Here is a 15,580-nt window from a genome sequence, read left to right on the forward strand (position 1 = left end):
TTTATTCATCAACCCTTCTCTAAACGATAGTCAAACTATTATTTTATAAATGGAATTTTCTAACTTTATATGAATGAGAGAAAAACGTAGAGAAGTTTATTATAGTTAAGAAAATGTTAAAAAGTAATTCTGTAATCTCCAGAAGGTCTTTCAGTAAATTGGTCACTGCTGAAGTAAAACTGATTACTTCACTGTTTCTGATATCAATTCACACTATTGAACAGTCATAAGATCAAGACTGCTGATAGAAAAAGGTGAAAAACAATAATTATCTTTTCATTAATGAATGTGTTAGCGGATGAGGATCCATATAGGCCACCAAGTTGACATTATTTTCTGTAAATAATGTATTAAATGCAGAGATTTTTGGCAGTATCTCCACTACTGCAGCTCAAGTTCATCGTCTGTTGTGTCCTGTATTTCTTAAAAAGTGGTTCAAGGAAGGAAGAGAGGAAAACTGCTGACCAGATAATTAATGACCGTTGAGAGAAAAACAACAGATGGCTCAAAATGTTAAAGAACAAAATCCTGGTTCTGATAAAAATTTAAAAAATGGTGTTAGAAAGTCCAGAGCATTGGTGGATGATGAGTCATAAAGCCTGGTCATAATGTTATGCCTGATATATGAAGCTGACTTGATACATAAATTAAAAATGACAGCGAGTTTCTGAAGGTTAGCATCAATATCTCTGAACAATATTAACAAACTTAACAAAACTTCCCAGATGTGAACAAAATAATCATTTTAATCAGTCTTATTGTATTTTGTTCCGAAAAGACAATAGTTATTCAAACTAATAGAAACTTTATTCAAAGCATGAAATCAGACACAGAAAAGAAACTGGAATGTGTTAAGAATGTAAAAAAGACTTTCTAAGCACTAAATTTAAAACAACAAACATTCAGGGATGAAAAGATTTTAAGCATCGATGAAACCAAAAGTTTCCCATTCTCCTCTCAAACTCTCTGACATCATGGATCTGGCTGTTCCCAACTAAACGACATCGCCACGGAGTTGCCAGTCTCCTCAACAGACACAAACATCCACTTTCTAAGTTTCTCTGTGCGGAGCCGCTGCCAAAACTTGAGCAAAGAGTCGGACCCGGAGCCCCGGCGGAGCCCCGCTGCTGCCTGGGAAACCAAACGGAGCCACTCCGGGCCCCGCGCTCCAACAACAGACCGCCCGCGTCTCCCGTCACTCCCACAGCCGAGTTTAAGGGGGAAACGAGTCCGGTGAGGGAGAAGTGGGGGGACGTCTCCCCACACTCGCTCATGCTCTCACTCACACAGAGCTCGTGTGCGAGTTGCCGGCGCCGCTGAGTGACACTCACCCCTGTAGCGGAGGCTGTCATCGTGGTGGTTGTGCTGGAGGTGGTTCTCCAGCGCCGGGGGGCTGCTGGCGCCCAGCTCTGCCAGTTTGCGGCTGGTCGCGGACAGCTCGGATCGGAGGTTGGTCACTTCCTGACTCGCTGACTGGATGGCCCCATCGATCCTCTGCGCCAGCTGCTTGTTGTCTTCCATCATTTTAAGGATTTTCCCCTGAGGAGCAAATCCACACAGAGCAGCATGGTGTCAGCAGGAGCGTTACTCTGGGCGAAGCTGACACCCTCTCCTCTTCCTCCTCCACCTGCACTTCTTCTGTCTCAGTGTTTAGTTTGCACATAAAAAGCAGAGTGAGGTCCTTCCTGTCCACCGGCCTGACCTGTTACTGCATAAAAGACCTGGAGAGCATGTGTGTGTGAGGAGGAGAAGGAGGAGAAGTGCTGCAGCGCGGCAGGAGGAGGGAACGCGAAAGCTCCCGCCGTGCAGAATGTGCTGCGAGCAGCTGCTCTCTGAGAGGACCCCGCACACTGAGATGACATGCAGCCTTTTAAATGGACTGTACCATGTGCTGGAGGAGCGGGGGACTGATGTGCTGCCCGGCAGCAACTCTCCAACTGCACCGTGTGCTGCAAACCCCACACCCTGCAGAGCCTGTAATGAGTGAGCAGTGGCGTCTGCAGCGGAGGGAAAAGTCCTGATTGCTTCTCTGTACTTCTGCTCCTCTACGTTTGTATCTTTTTCACATGTGCTCCCACTTTCCTCCCCACTTCCTCCTCTTCTCACTCGCACGCCCGCTTGTCTTTTTGTCTCTCCCACCCCTCCTTTTTGTTTCTATTATACATCCATCTCTTTGTCCTGGGAAAGCTCACCCCCACGTCGGTGGGAGGGGAAGGGGGCTGGCACAAGGCGCCCAAGGGGAAAAGCATTTCCACACACAGCAAACTTCGGGAAAGGACAGAGACTCGGCTCCATAAAGGGGGGGGGGGACACAAAGACAGGAGGCCTGGAGCATTACAATCGAGTTGTGAACATAGAGGAGCTTTCCCGCTTTGATCAAAAACAGTTGAAAGGATTATTTTCCAGCTTATCTGTGGGCTGAGTAAACAAACCCCATCGCCTTCCTTATCTCCACTGTTACATAAAAAAATAAATTCCATCACACAGACAAAAGGTTACACTGGCGGCGTACGCTGCTCGTCTTATCTCAAAATATCCCTAAATACTGCTGAGCCATCGCAATTTCAAATCTACGTTTGACATTTTCATTTCCTCGTGAGAACAAAAACGGTGAGAAGCTGGAGCCATCATCCTCGACTCAGATGATAACATCACCGGGTTAATATTCACACATTAAAGGTGACATAATATGCTTCCCTGAACAGGAAGGAAACATGTTCATTCCATTTTTTGCACAAAATCATCCTTAGATAATAAGAGTTTAGTCTATGTTAAGCTCACTGAGATGTTTTAGGGCAACTTATCACTTTAAATCCAAATACGTTGCTGCTGGCCACAACTCCACACTTACATTTGGCTGTGAAAATGGCTGCAAAAAGATGTGCAAATATACACTCATACATCTTTGAAAAGCAGAAGTGGAGTCTCCTGCACAATCAACATGACTGCCCTAGTTGTCACAAGACTTCATATTTTTTAAAGTCGACTATAATACAATAAAAGTCGAGTCAAAGCGAAAATACGTCACAGTAACTTATTAGCTACATTCACAGCAAATATTCACAAAAACTTACTTTTATAATGTCTATTATGCAGAATTAAAAGAACAAGAAGCAGTCGGGTCTCACTTTTTTCAGAATTTTTTAAAAACATTTTTTGTCACTAGTTGCCTTAATCTGACAGGAGGGGGACAAAGGCATCACTCTCAACCAAAAATAACCAATCAAAGACAGGAGGAGGGTCTTAACACCGTCAATCAACCTCATGAATGAGCTGCTAAATGTACTAATGGCAGAGAAACAACTTGCAGGAAAACCATTTATCTGCCAGTGGTGGCCATGCTAACTAGCCTTAGCGTTCATGACAGGCTCTGCTGGCTGCAGTGTAGTTGAAAGCAAGAGAGGAACTCGAGGGTGATTGGCAGCGCTAAGACCCGCCTCCTGATTCTGACTGGTTGTTTCTGGTTAGCACTGGAAGGCAGAGGAGCTTGACTTTTTTTCACCAATTAACATGGTGAAAAAAAGAGTTTCAACAAATATGTAAAAATATATGTTTTACAAAAGTTAGATACTGCGGCTTTAAGTTGTTTGAGGGTAAGAAAATATCTTCCCTGTTTCCTGGGTCAGCTTTCCTACCAGACCTGCCCAAAATACCTCCCACAGAGGGCATCCTGACGGCCTCCTGAACACAGAACCGGTGTCAAATGATCCCTATCCGCCTGTCTCATCCGTTCAGCGGAAGCTAATTTCTGCTGCATGTATCTACAGGATTATCTTGTTCTTTCCGTCTTCAATGAGCTGCTTTATATTTCAGGGGCTTTGTCCGCCAGCAGCAATATTGTCTGGGGAATGCTCTGGTGCAGGTAGGCGCTTTATCAGCAAATCTGTCCTGAGTTAAGGACCAAGTGTATTCAGGACAACATAAAGGATCAAAGAAGTTTCAGTTTAGATGCAGCTAGTCCTTTTCAACAAATCAGCTCAGGAGTTAAAGCTGGAGTTTGTATAACAGCCAGTGTAACATATGAAGAAACTGAAACTGAAAGGTTGACTATCTTGGTCAAAACATGCAGAAACAAACCTTTTAAATGGTTCAGAAAGAATAATTAGGGATTCTAAAACTTATGTAAAATAAATAATAAAGTATAACATCACTCACAAACCATAGAATTAGACTGAATAGATCTGCTCTTATGGATTTGATATAATAACGAATCTAGGATTTATTTCAATATTGAGGCCGATACAGATATTAATGTTGAATTGATGCATTTTTTACTCTAGTTTAGATACATTGGTGAGAAGGAACAACGGCATGAACTGTACCAGGTTCTTTTGATGCATTATTTCTTAAAAAGAGCGGTCCTAAACTAAACAAACACTGGCTATGATTTAGGCCTGATGGCACCTTTCTGCTGCCAGGCGCAGCGTCATTAAGCACCTGGTGGTCCGATTTCTGCTCACAGGAGGCGGGCTGGCCCAGAATCAAAGAGTGGGGTAAGGAGCTGACAGAATATTAAATCAAAAGTCAAAAACATTCAATTTGAGGCAATCATGGAGGAAAGGGAAGGGATGATGAACGCAACAGCAGACCGTTAACCTTCATGACAGAACAGCATTTTGACCAACAATATTATCCACAGGTTGGTAATTAAAATAGTTTGCTAAATGATTTTATGAGCTATGCGTTCAAACAGATTTTGTGTGTCACAGCTCGTCTTTCTGCTGTCCGTCTACATGCCCAACATCTATGTCCACACATGACAGTTTTTGCTGTTACCAAAGGAAATGTGCAGCCGCAGCAGTCATGTCTGATCGCATGTTAGCAGATCATTATCACTGTCTAGACAGTCACATCACTGCCCCCGAATAATGCCCTGCCCCTGCCTTAAAGCTACTGGCAAACAAAAAATTCAGGACAGCAACAGAGCCGGACAAAGGACATACATAACTTTCCTGAATTACATAATTTCTTAGTCTTTTTCCCTTAAGAAGCCGCTAACTCCAGCCTGGTTTCAACCTCATAAGACTGCAGTCCCAGACGCTCAACTCTGGAATGCAAGGAAATGAATAATTCATGGGTCAAAGGTCACAGGTTTGTCCCAGATACACATCAATAACCACACAAATACTCTGAGGCCACGTCCAAAACATGCAACATCTCTCTCTGCCTCTACAAACTTGTGGAAAGTACGTGCGGCCTCGGCCAAGACCTCGGGCCAGTGCCCAGTTAAACCCTGGGAGTAACTGGTTTCCAGCTGTTTAGGGTCTCCGTTTGTCCATTTGTTTGATGCCGTTAATGGGAAGTTTAATTAAGTGTGCCGTGGGTGTGCAGTTAAAAAGAGGTATTGATAAACAGTCACCATGACCGTCTGCCAGAGTTAATTGAATATCGACTATTTCTCCACAGACGGGAATGCTCCCCTATGATCCCAATAACTAAGTGATATACGGCTGGGCTCAACAATATACACTGGTTTTCACCGAGAGCCCAGGAAATCGCTGCACTTCACATTACTGATGTCCAGCAAGCGCATTGAAAAGGTAAAGAGCTCAGCGGCATTAACTAAAGGGAATCATTCCAAAGATGTCTTGAAGCTGGCCTATTATTCTTCTTTAACGGTTTATGATATTTCTATGGGCTTTACAAAACATTTTTGCACAAAACCATTCTTAGATGGTAAGATTTTAGTCTGCTCAGTTCTGCATGGAGCTCCCTAAGATACATGGAGGATTATTTTTCTTTTGTTACCTCGTAATAGGTTTTGTGTTCTCTCACAATAATGTACTGATCAGTTTACGAGGCATAATTTAATACTAAAAGTTTTTAACGGAGGCCACCGTACTTTTTGCTATTATATCAGGTTTTTGTAACTTTTTTTCATGTATGTTAGTGATGTTAATATCTTACGGAAAACAGGTTTATATTTTTTAACTCTTTGGTGCAGAAAACTTTTTGAAAATTGATTTATTCACTGCATCTTTATGTTTGTTTGTGAGAGGTTGAGATAGATCCGCACATGAAGCAGAAAGTACGGTAAGAAAGGCTCACGGTATCCAATTAACGCGTGAACTGATCAGTACGTTTTAAAGAGAAAAGCGATAGCTTTGCAAGGTAAGACCCACAGGGGGCGCCGTAGTAGTTCTGCGTTACATTCACATATTAAATCATTTTTTTCTCAAGTTAAATGCAACCAAATTTGTTTTCGGTTTTACCAAAGTTATTTCTATTTGCTAAATGCCACAAAATGAGAGAAAATATTTTTGATGTTCTCAAAATGTTTACAGACAGTAGTTGGCATTAAACAATTGGGTGTTTCTTCACAAGCTTTCGACAAGCATTGCTCCAATTCTGACCTGTTTCTCCTAATAAAACTGGTGTAAAAATATGTCTTAGTGTATTGTATACTTCTGGTTTCAGCGGTGTGGTAAATTTACCAATTATATAAACATTAAATCCCAGATTTTACCTGATTAATTCTGACTGTACTGAATCAACTTCTCTTACACTCCAGTAGTTCATAGTAGTTCATTTTTAAATATATTTAAAATAGAAAATAAACAAACCTTAAACAACGCAGCTTTCCTGAGATATCATATTTTACCACCTAACGATGTTTGTCATAGCTTTCATTTTATTTCATTTAGTTCTGTTTAGTATATATTTTTAACACTTCTGATAAGTTCCAGATGACCAAGTCTGGTTCTTTGTCCTAGTCAACGTTATTTTTCCCTTTTAAATAATCAAACAGATGTTATCTTTGACAGAGAAAAGCAACATTAAGAGCAACAATATTAAACCACAATGGTAAAACAGAGAGAGGGCAGAAAACTTCAGGACTAAAGAGAACCACAAAGTTTGGGTGTAGTTTTTCTCTCAAAGTTATTTGATACTTTGTTGATGTAGGGAACATTAATCTTTACTCGCTCTAAAGCGTTTTCAAGGCCGACTGGGTGCATGGCAGCGTTGGGGCTTTAATGACAACATGAATCCAAAAACTGAAATTATTCATGGTACTAAGCTTGTCTTGAGAAATCAGAAAAATAATATTATGCAAAACGATTGTTTTAGATAAAGTTTTGTATAAAATAGTGCTTTTAGGACGATCTTTTGATTTGGTGGTCAGGCCTCTAAGTTTGGGTGAGCTAAAAATTCCTCCGGACTGAAACCGGAGAACGTCTCTGGGGGCTTTTTCTTTTTCTTTTTTTTTTACAGCCGAGTGCTGATATTTTATTTGCTTATACATTCCAGATAGAAGTGGATGTACGTCTCGACCTCTAAGCTACGACGCTTTGCTTTTACTGACATCAGCTCTGATGTTTCAAGATGTCTCATCTACTAAGGATTTGTACAAAAAAAAAAAAAAAAGATGTTTTATTCTGGGAATAAAAAAGGTTTTGTCAGTAAGACCAAACACTGTCTGCAAGCAAGAAATACTACAAAGGTTTCCATTTGTTTACTGTGAGACGGCATTGCATTTGGGGCAGAGCCGTGCGAATGTGATGGAGGAGCAGAGCCGGAGAAAGAAAGGCTGGTAAATAGGAAAATGTTGCATGCAGAAGATAAGAGGTATCATTTGAGCGAGTGTGTCCATCTCAAAGTTAGAAAAGAACAGGTATTTTCTCTGCTATTACTTCTGCATTTTATTTGCCAGTATTTGTCTCAAACAACACACTCGAGAGGAAATTGCTTTTTTCTGGCCTGCTTTGAATGCAACACCAGTTTCCCACAGCAGCATGTGAATAAAGAGGTCCTTATAACAATATTCTGGATGTTTTTACATTAATTTGTTTACTCTCTTGGACAAAATACATCCATTAAGATTATTTTTAGTGATGGGACTAATTAGATTTCAAAGGGAAATGAGTCTTCAGGCTGTGTTCACTTCAAAGAGCTGCTGAAATTATAAATTTCTCAAAATGTAAATTTTTCTAAGAGCAAGTCATTTTATTCTTATTATAAATGTTATGATCTGATGGATTTACAAGTAAACTGGCTCAACGTTTGTGACTAAACTTGAGAAGAAACTGTTTGGATAAAAAACAAAACTGCTAATTGTTACTCCTCCTGCACGCATTTAGTGCAAACGGCTTTGTTAATCTCGTGGTAAAATAACATAAATAGCAAAATAGCAAGAGCTGATTACACTACTTTGATTTTTCATATTCAGAAATATTCAACTTGTAAAAGCTGAGTTTTATGGACAGATAAACAAAGGCGCTGTTTGACATTCTCAACCATGTTTCTCTGAACAGTAAAGCCATTTTGAACTGATGCGGCGTAAAAAGATCATCAAGCATTCGTTGTCCATGTGACAGAAAAGAGCCACAAACAGCTGAGCTTCTGTCACATGCAGTCGGCCTCTTCTACAGCTCACAGTCTGCACAGACGTACCAGCTGGAAATGCCTCAGTTGGTGGAAAAAATGGCATTCATCAGAGCAAGTCAATGAAGTGCAAGAGCCATTGGTCTGAAGTGTGAAAACACAAGGACAGCAGGCCATTGATGGAGTAAAATATACGCAGCAGGGAAAGGAAACTCAACTTTTTTTCTTTATAAATTTCACAATAAGCTCTTTACTTCCCACTCCTTCTCTGTCACATTCTGCCCGCTCCACACTCGTTTGAGCGATTTCTTAGCGAGGAGCTTTACAGTTTATGGTGTGGAAAGTATGAAAATGTGAAAATGGCTTCTTATTTTATGACACAGCAGCCAGTATTAATGGATCCGTTGTGGCCCTTGAGGCGAAGCGCTCAGGTAGACGCGGTACCTGCTAGAACTCGCTGCAGCCAGGTGGAGGCGAAGGCAGAAATATGTGGAGCGACCAGAAAGGTAGAAAAAAGTTGCCTTGCGTTTATTAACACATAAAAACATAAGTGAGAGAAGAAGTTTTATTTTTTGTGTTGAGTACTGAAAAATATGTTTTCCCACTTTAGTTGATTTTAAGGCGCCGCGCTCTGGACTCTTTAAAGTATTTATGGCCTGGAGAGCATTTTGGTTTAGTACTGGTCATATTCTGTCTTCAAATAAGTGAAAAACTAACTTAAAGGTAACTTTTCAGCAATAAATATAAGCTTCTTTTAAAGTAAATTACTACTTAAAATAATTTTTTTTTAAAGTATTAGTTTCACTGGGAGATTTTATTTCTACTTCAATCATTGGAAAATGATTGTTGATTGTTGGAAAACTAGCACTTTTCTGATTAAGATTGAAGGATTATTGACTTAAAACAAACTCCTGTCTCGCTGAAATGTTACGTGAAAGTTAGTTTTGCCTTATGTCAAGTTTACAAAGATATTTGCATGAGAAACTAAATCAAAATACAGTAAGATTTTGTAATTTTGCAGAGATACCATTGTGAGACAACTTTAATGGATTTTAAAAACAATTTGATGGTTAATTTGTTGTGGGTTTTGCTAAATTTAAGTGCATTTAAGGGACATGCTGATTTCTACTGGAGTGGGAGACGGTATTCTCAGTGGGCTCCCCCTGCTGCTCAGTTACCGTCACAGAGTTCATAACAACTGAGACGTTCTGGCCAAATCCAGGGTTTGAAGATGCATATTTCTGAGTTATGGTTTGTCTGAGTTATGGAGAAGAGAAGAAGAAAACGACCAGTTTCTGGCAGCATCCATTATTGTTTCTATAAAGGATGTGCTGCTGTGCGACGTCAACAAATGTGTTTACACAGAAATGTGACTGAAACACAGTTCATTTGTAGCTTGAAGGATGATGCAAAAAACATCATATTTCAGCAAAAAAAAAAAAAAAAAAAAATATTTTCAAGATCTTCTGTGTGACCAGAGTAAAGGTCAAACGTGTCTTTTCTTGAATATCCTCCACTCCTCTCACAGTAAATCAATTAATTACTTTATTTTTAATTATATAAATTAAATGCCTAAAACAACATAAAAAAATAGTTAAATCAACTTATTTTATTAGATTAAAATCAACATTGAAATTCACTACACACCCAAAAATTCACTGGACTTCACCAAAGTCAAATTTTATTCATGTTTTCTTTAAATATAATGTTACAATTTAAAGTGTACCATCAGTTATTTCCTCCCAACTGTGTGTGGTAAACTCTCGGCTTTTATTTAATGTCCAAAAAATTATAAAGTTTATATTTCAAAGCAGGAAAAACTTGAGCATTATTCAGAAAACAGTCCACAGGGAGCAGAAGTGAGCCTTGTGGCAAATGAGGTTGAATTATTGCCACTAAATTGTTCTGCTTTTCATTTTGAGATCATCATTTCTGACTTTAATTAAATAAAACTTGTTTTCCTGCGTCGCACTATATGTTGAACTGCTTTACAAACTGTGAAGATGTGTTTTCTAAAAGGTGCACTGACTGCGTTACGTTTTCCTCTGTGGCGCCAAGAAAAGATACTGAAATTACTGCAGCTTTATCACCAGTTCTGACCAAACACATCTTGAGAAACCATTAAATTCACATCTATCTCTGCATCGTTTTTCACATTCACCTCTTTTCACAATCTGTGTAATTATACACACCATGGTGTTTAATCGCAGGTTTGAGCCCTGAGGAGCGAACAGCCAACAGGTTGGTGGGTAAAAAACAGGCGCTGCACTCAGTCGCCTGCAGCCTGAACTTCAGCAAAGTGCCAAGCTCCGATCTCCGCAGGTTGTCTTTGGAGGCTGAGATAAGACCCGCAGAGAAACCCCCATTATCAGCCGCCTGCCTCAGTCTGTCTATCGCCGCGTTTCACTCCAGCACCTCGCAGTCATGCTCATCTGCTATCGCCGCGAGTTTGGTAATGATAAACAGTTTGACAACCTCTCCACTCGGCGATAACAGCTGACAGGACTGCGGATGAAAACGCTGGCAGGAGCCGCGATGAGCATCAAGATATCCGGACTCTGCTGGGAATTGAAGGAACATATGGATGCAGAAAGGTGAGCGTGGGTTTTGATGAACCCCAAGATTTGCAGGATGGAAAACAGATGGAATCAAATCTATGCTCCCATCAACTGAGACCAGCATGATTTAACCTCATTTGCCACAAGCCTCACTTCTGCTCCCTGTGAATTGTTTTCTGTTAAATGCTCAAGTTTAACCTGCTTTGACACTGACAGTTTTTTTATTTTTTGGACGTTAAAAGAGAACAAAGTGTCAAAGGTACCACACACAGTTGGAAGGAAATAACTGTAAATTGTAACTTTATATTTAAAGAAAAAGTGAATAAAACCTGACAGTGAATTTTTGGGCGTCTAGTGAAAATGTAGCAGAAACATTCCTTCGTAGCAGCGTAACGTTTCCCTTTCGGATGGATCGTCACTGACACGTTCTGTCTGGAAGGGTTAACTTAACTTACACTCAATAAAATCACACAAGTTAGCTAATTTAATGAAAACACACAAGGGAAAGAGCATTAATATTTTTTAAAATTGTATTTATTGCTGTAGCTGCTGTTACTTGTTTTGCTCTATTTATGTTCTGAGTTGCAGAAATTCCCCTGATGGGAGACTGATATAGAAACTTTGACCTTGAAATCGGGAGCGGTGCGACCGAACCACGGCTTTCACGTGACGTGAAAAACGTCCTCAAGCGTTATTTGAACGAATCCAAACAAAATCAACCAGCTATAAAAATGTGCTGGCAGCTTTATCAGCGGCTGTCTGTGTGTAACGCTGCAGGAGGAAATCCTTCAAGCCAAAGCATATTTTTAAATCGTACAGTCAACTTCATTCATTCCTATCCGTTCTTCCATTAATCTCTCTTTCCTTTCTTTTCTTCAAGCAGTAGAGTCATTTTCAGAGAGCACTGCAGCAGAAATCTCCCTGACAGAGCTCTCCCCGTTGATTTATGTTGTACAATTACTTATTTATTGGCTAATCACAGTGGGCTGCTGAGGGCAGGTTAGACTACAGATCCTCAAGACAGCAGGCCAAGTCATGCAGAGATGGATGGGAGGAAAGTTGGAGTTTGGCGTTTCAACAGTTTCTTTTTGAAAGCATCCGAGTAAAAATAAAATCTGCATAACCACATTCATATTTGACACTGAGCTGAGAAAGAACAGACGGACAATGTAATCAGAGGCTGGCACTGATTACACTGCAGCTACAGCAAAATGAGTTTCAGCTGAAACACGACAAAAAGAAGAGCACAGCCAAACCAGGAGGAGAAAAAAACCCGAGAGCTTTTCAGAACCGACCATTGATAAAAAGCTTAAGTCCTAGCAGGTGCTTTTCATGGTAGAGCCGCAGGGTTTATTTAAGATGGATTCATCTCACTATCGCATGTTTCCACTCTACAGGACGGTTCCAATGAATAGCAACAATGCAGACAAGAATCGCTGCTTTATCTCTGTCCCCCCACAGCTGCTTTATATGCATGTCAGTAGATTCACAATACAAACCCAGAGACGGTTCCTCATATCGAGAGTCAGCAACACAAAACCTCAACAAGTACTTTTACTCTGTGGAGAAAATAGCTTTCTACACTTGAAATGAGACAAAAAAACCCCCAAAAAACTAACATACTAGTAACTTTTCAGCAAGATATACACTGTAAAATACTTGGGCTGCAATTAGTTATGTTTACTGTTTTCTACTATTTAAGTCAAATAAATTTAGTGGGTTTTAATTTGAACCTAAATGTGAGTTTGTGAAAGTGAGTTGTGTTAAATGTCCAACCTCCAAGAGTTTAATAAACTAGTTTTAAAGTTAGCACTTAAAAAACTGAAGAAAGGGAATTATTTCCCAGAATGCTTAGCGGCTTGTTTTTGTCTCCTAAGATGGAAGTGAGTTACATTGATCCGAGTCTATTTGTTGTTAATGTTTATTTTAAAGGTTGAGGATAATGTCCTGTTCACACGAAATGTTTCTAGCAGAATTTATTGTGATGTTTAATAAAATTCATTATGAGATCAGAAATTTTGTTTATTCAATCTGAAACAAGAATTTAAATTATTCTAAAGTGAAATAAGCATTTATTTTAACTTGATATTGTGAGTAAAATGATACAGAAATGTGGCTCCTTATCAAGATGAGGACAGGGTTTTTTTTCATATTGTGAAATAATTATTTGGTTTAAACCAAAAGATTAAGTTAAAACTCACAATTCAAGATTAATGAACTTAAAAAACAATGTTTAGAAAACTCTTGTTGTTAAATCAACTTCATGAACTTTAATTAGAAATTTTTTATTTTCAAGTTAAACCACTTTCAGATGTTTTACAGTGTAGGAGCTTGTTTCAGATTTTTTCCACGTTTTAAGTTAATATTTATTAGATGTACTTGTTCCTCTTCTGACATTTTTATCTGTCAGAGTAACTAGTATTTTTGTCATCAATATTAAGAGATTTATTTATTTAAAACAAGCTCCTGTTTCTTACCAAAAAGCCACTTGTAGGTTTGTTTCATTTTACTTCAAGTCCTTTTCAAATTTAGAAAAATATTTGTAGTAGAATGGGATTCATGTGCCAAAGTGATTTGAGAGTTTGAGGGAATCCTCTCCCAGTAACATCAGCTCCGTCGTTACAAAAGATAAATGTGATGATGTGGAGCAAATATATGTCAGAAAGATACAGGAGAGCAGAGACTGACTTAATTCATTCTTCAGGATTCGATTGCTATTTCATACATCTTTTTAATTTTTAGTTTTATTTGACCTGTTCTATGTTGAGATATTTGCATATTTGTAATAACAACACTGCTAATGTGCAAAACAACAACAAAAAAGAAATAAATGAATGTGAAATGTATATATTTAAAGAAAATGTTACGATATTGCTGCACTAAAAGGAGTAGAAATTTATTACAAAGCTGCACACTGCAAAAACACAATCTTACCAAGCTTGTATAGTTGTTTACTAGTGAAAATATCATAGTAAAAGTATCTTATTACACCTGAAAAGAGACTAAACTAACTATTTAGTACCTTTTCAGTGAGATACAAGAACTTTTTAAAAATAATTCCTTAATATAAACAAAGAAAATACTTGTTCTAGACTTTTTCACTTAACATTGGAAAAATGTTTTATTCTAAGTTAAATAATCTGCCTATGAAAGAAATACTTTTTTAAATCTATATTATAAGGATGTATTGATTTAAAATAAGCTCCTACGTCCTGCTGAAAAGCTGTTTGTAAATCAATATGCTTGAAATGAGACAAAACTAAGACATTTTCTCCAAACACACCACAAGATTTACTTGGTACGATTTTGTGTGTTTGCAGTGGAAAAATTGATTCCTGTGAGGGATTACTGACTTTATTTGCAAAAGCCAAGAGATATAAAATTTCTTTCAAAAGCTTCAAAAGTAAGCAGAAGAAGAAGATAAATATGCCAAAAATGTGGAAGTAAATAAACTATACAAGGTCGCTGGCAAACAAAAACGAGAAGTTTCAAGTCATTTATTTCATTGAGGCATTTATCTCACTGAGAGACAGAGCCGACTTATCGAAGGGCCTAAATTGAAACCTCTTGAAGCGTGCAGCAGCAGCAGGAGCTCTGATGACCAGACCTGCACTCTCTGTACTGCTGCCTAAGTCTGTTGTTCTGCATGGACAGTCTCTCATACTGTATACCAAAAAACAGAGAGCGTGAGGGAGGGGGCTGCACACTCTGAGATAGTGCAAATATTAAAATGCAAAAGCAATTAAAAGAAGCAACAACACTGCTTATGACGCGCCAACCTGACAGCAGGACTCTGATTATTTTAATTAGAGCAATATGGCTGAGTCATCCGTGAACACAACTGAGGGGCGAAGGAGGAAGATTTTCGTCTTTCAACTTCAGCGAGACGCTACAAGTGCTTTGCACAATTTATGCCTCAACGCGAAAGGGCGAAGCACTTATGCAAATGTGTTTAGAGACAAACTGTGCTGATGAGTTACTTTTCTTACTTCTGTGTTTTATTTGATAGCCCCAACTTATTCTAATTGTAAATGTGCGCGATTTAAATGGGTTTATTAAGACGGTTCCTGCAGGAGATGGGAGTTGCATTAATCTGCATGCTAAATTACTTTGTCTGAGCCCAACACTCGTCAGGCTCAGGGAGCCGACTTGTAAGGGATTAGAAGAAGGAATTAATATTTAGATCCATGGAAAAGAGAAACAATGTAATGTTCTCTGCTGCCCCTAAAATGTAAAACAAACCAATTAGCATAATATGATTTCACAAGCTAAATGAATGAAGGAGCCCCAGGCAAAGTCCCCTGGGTGGTTTCCTCTGTTTGTTGACTGTCCTTGTTGCCTGGAGTGTTTATGTTTGTGCTCCTAATGTGCACTCCTGCCTCTCAAGAGAAGAAAATAAAAGCACACACCAGACCAATTGGTAAGAAACTGCAAGACAAAAAGAGGATAAACACTGTTTATCACCTTTTCTCGAAAGATACAATCAAAGGCTGCTTGTTTACAGAGGATTACAATCAAGTTGGACTGATATCTGCCAGCCTTCGTAACACAAATCCTCGTCAGCTTAATTAAACGACCCAGAAAAAGCAAATCGCTGCTTAGACATAAACCACAGATGAGGTAAAGACTGAGACCTACATGTGGTTTATGCATTGTTTACAGCTGCATAAATTTGTTTATAAACAAACCACTGTCCACGT

At 39.0% G+C, this 15,580-nt stretch overlaps 1 protein-coding gene across 1 annotated transcript in view; it reads right to left on the reverse strand.

Annotated features, from left to right (window-relative positions):
• Positions 1–15,580, reverse strand: part of kaznb (kazrin, periplakin interacting protein b) — a 139,284-nt gene that overhangs the window by 78,008 nt on the left and 45,696 nt on the right. Inside the window, exon 5 of the mRNA XM_055023059.1 lies at positions 1,332–1,539. Within this exon, the coding sequence (XP_054879034.1) occupies positions 1,332–1,539 (208 nt within the window). The remainder of the gene's footprint in view (positions 1–1,331; positions 1,540–15,580) is intronic.

The sequence above is a fragment of the Poeciliopsis prolifica genome, unplaced genomic scaffold (genome assembly GCF_027474105.1).
Source record: "Poeciliopsis prolifica strain line A6 unplaced genomic scaffold, Auburn_PproV2 SCAFFOLD003, whole genome shotgun sequence".
Taxonomy (NCBI): Eukaryota; Metazoa; Chordata; class Actinopteri; order Cyprinodontiformes; family Poeciliidae; genus Poeciliopsis; species Poeciliopsis prolifica.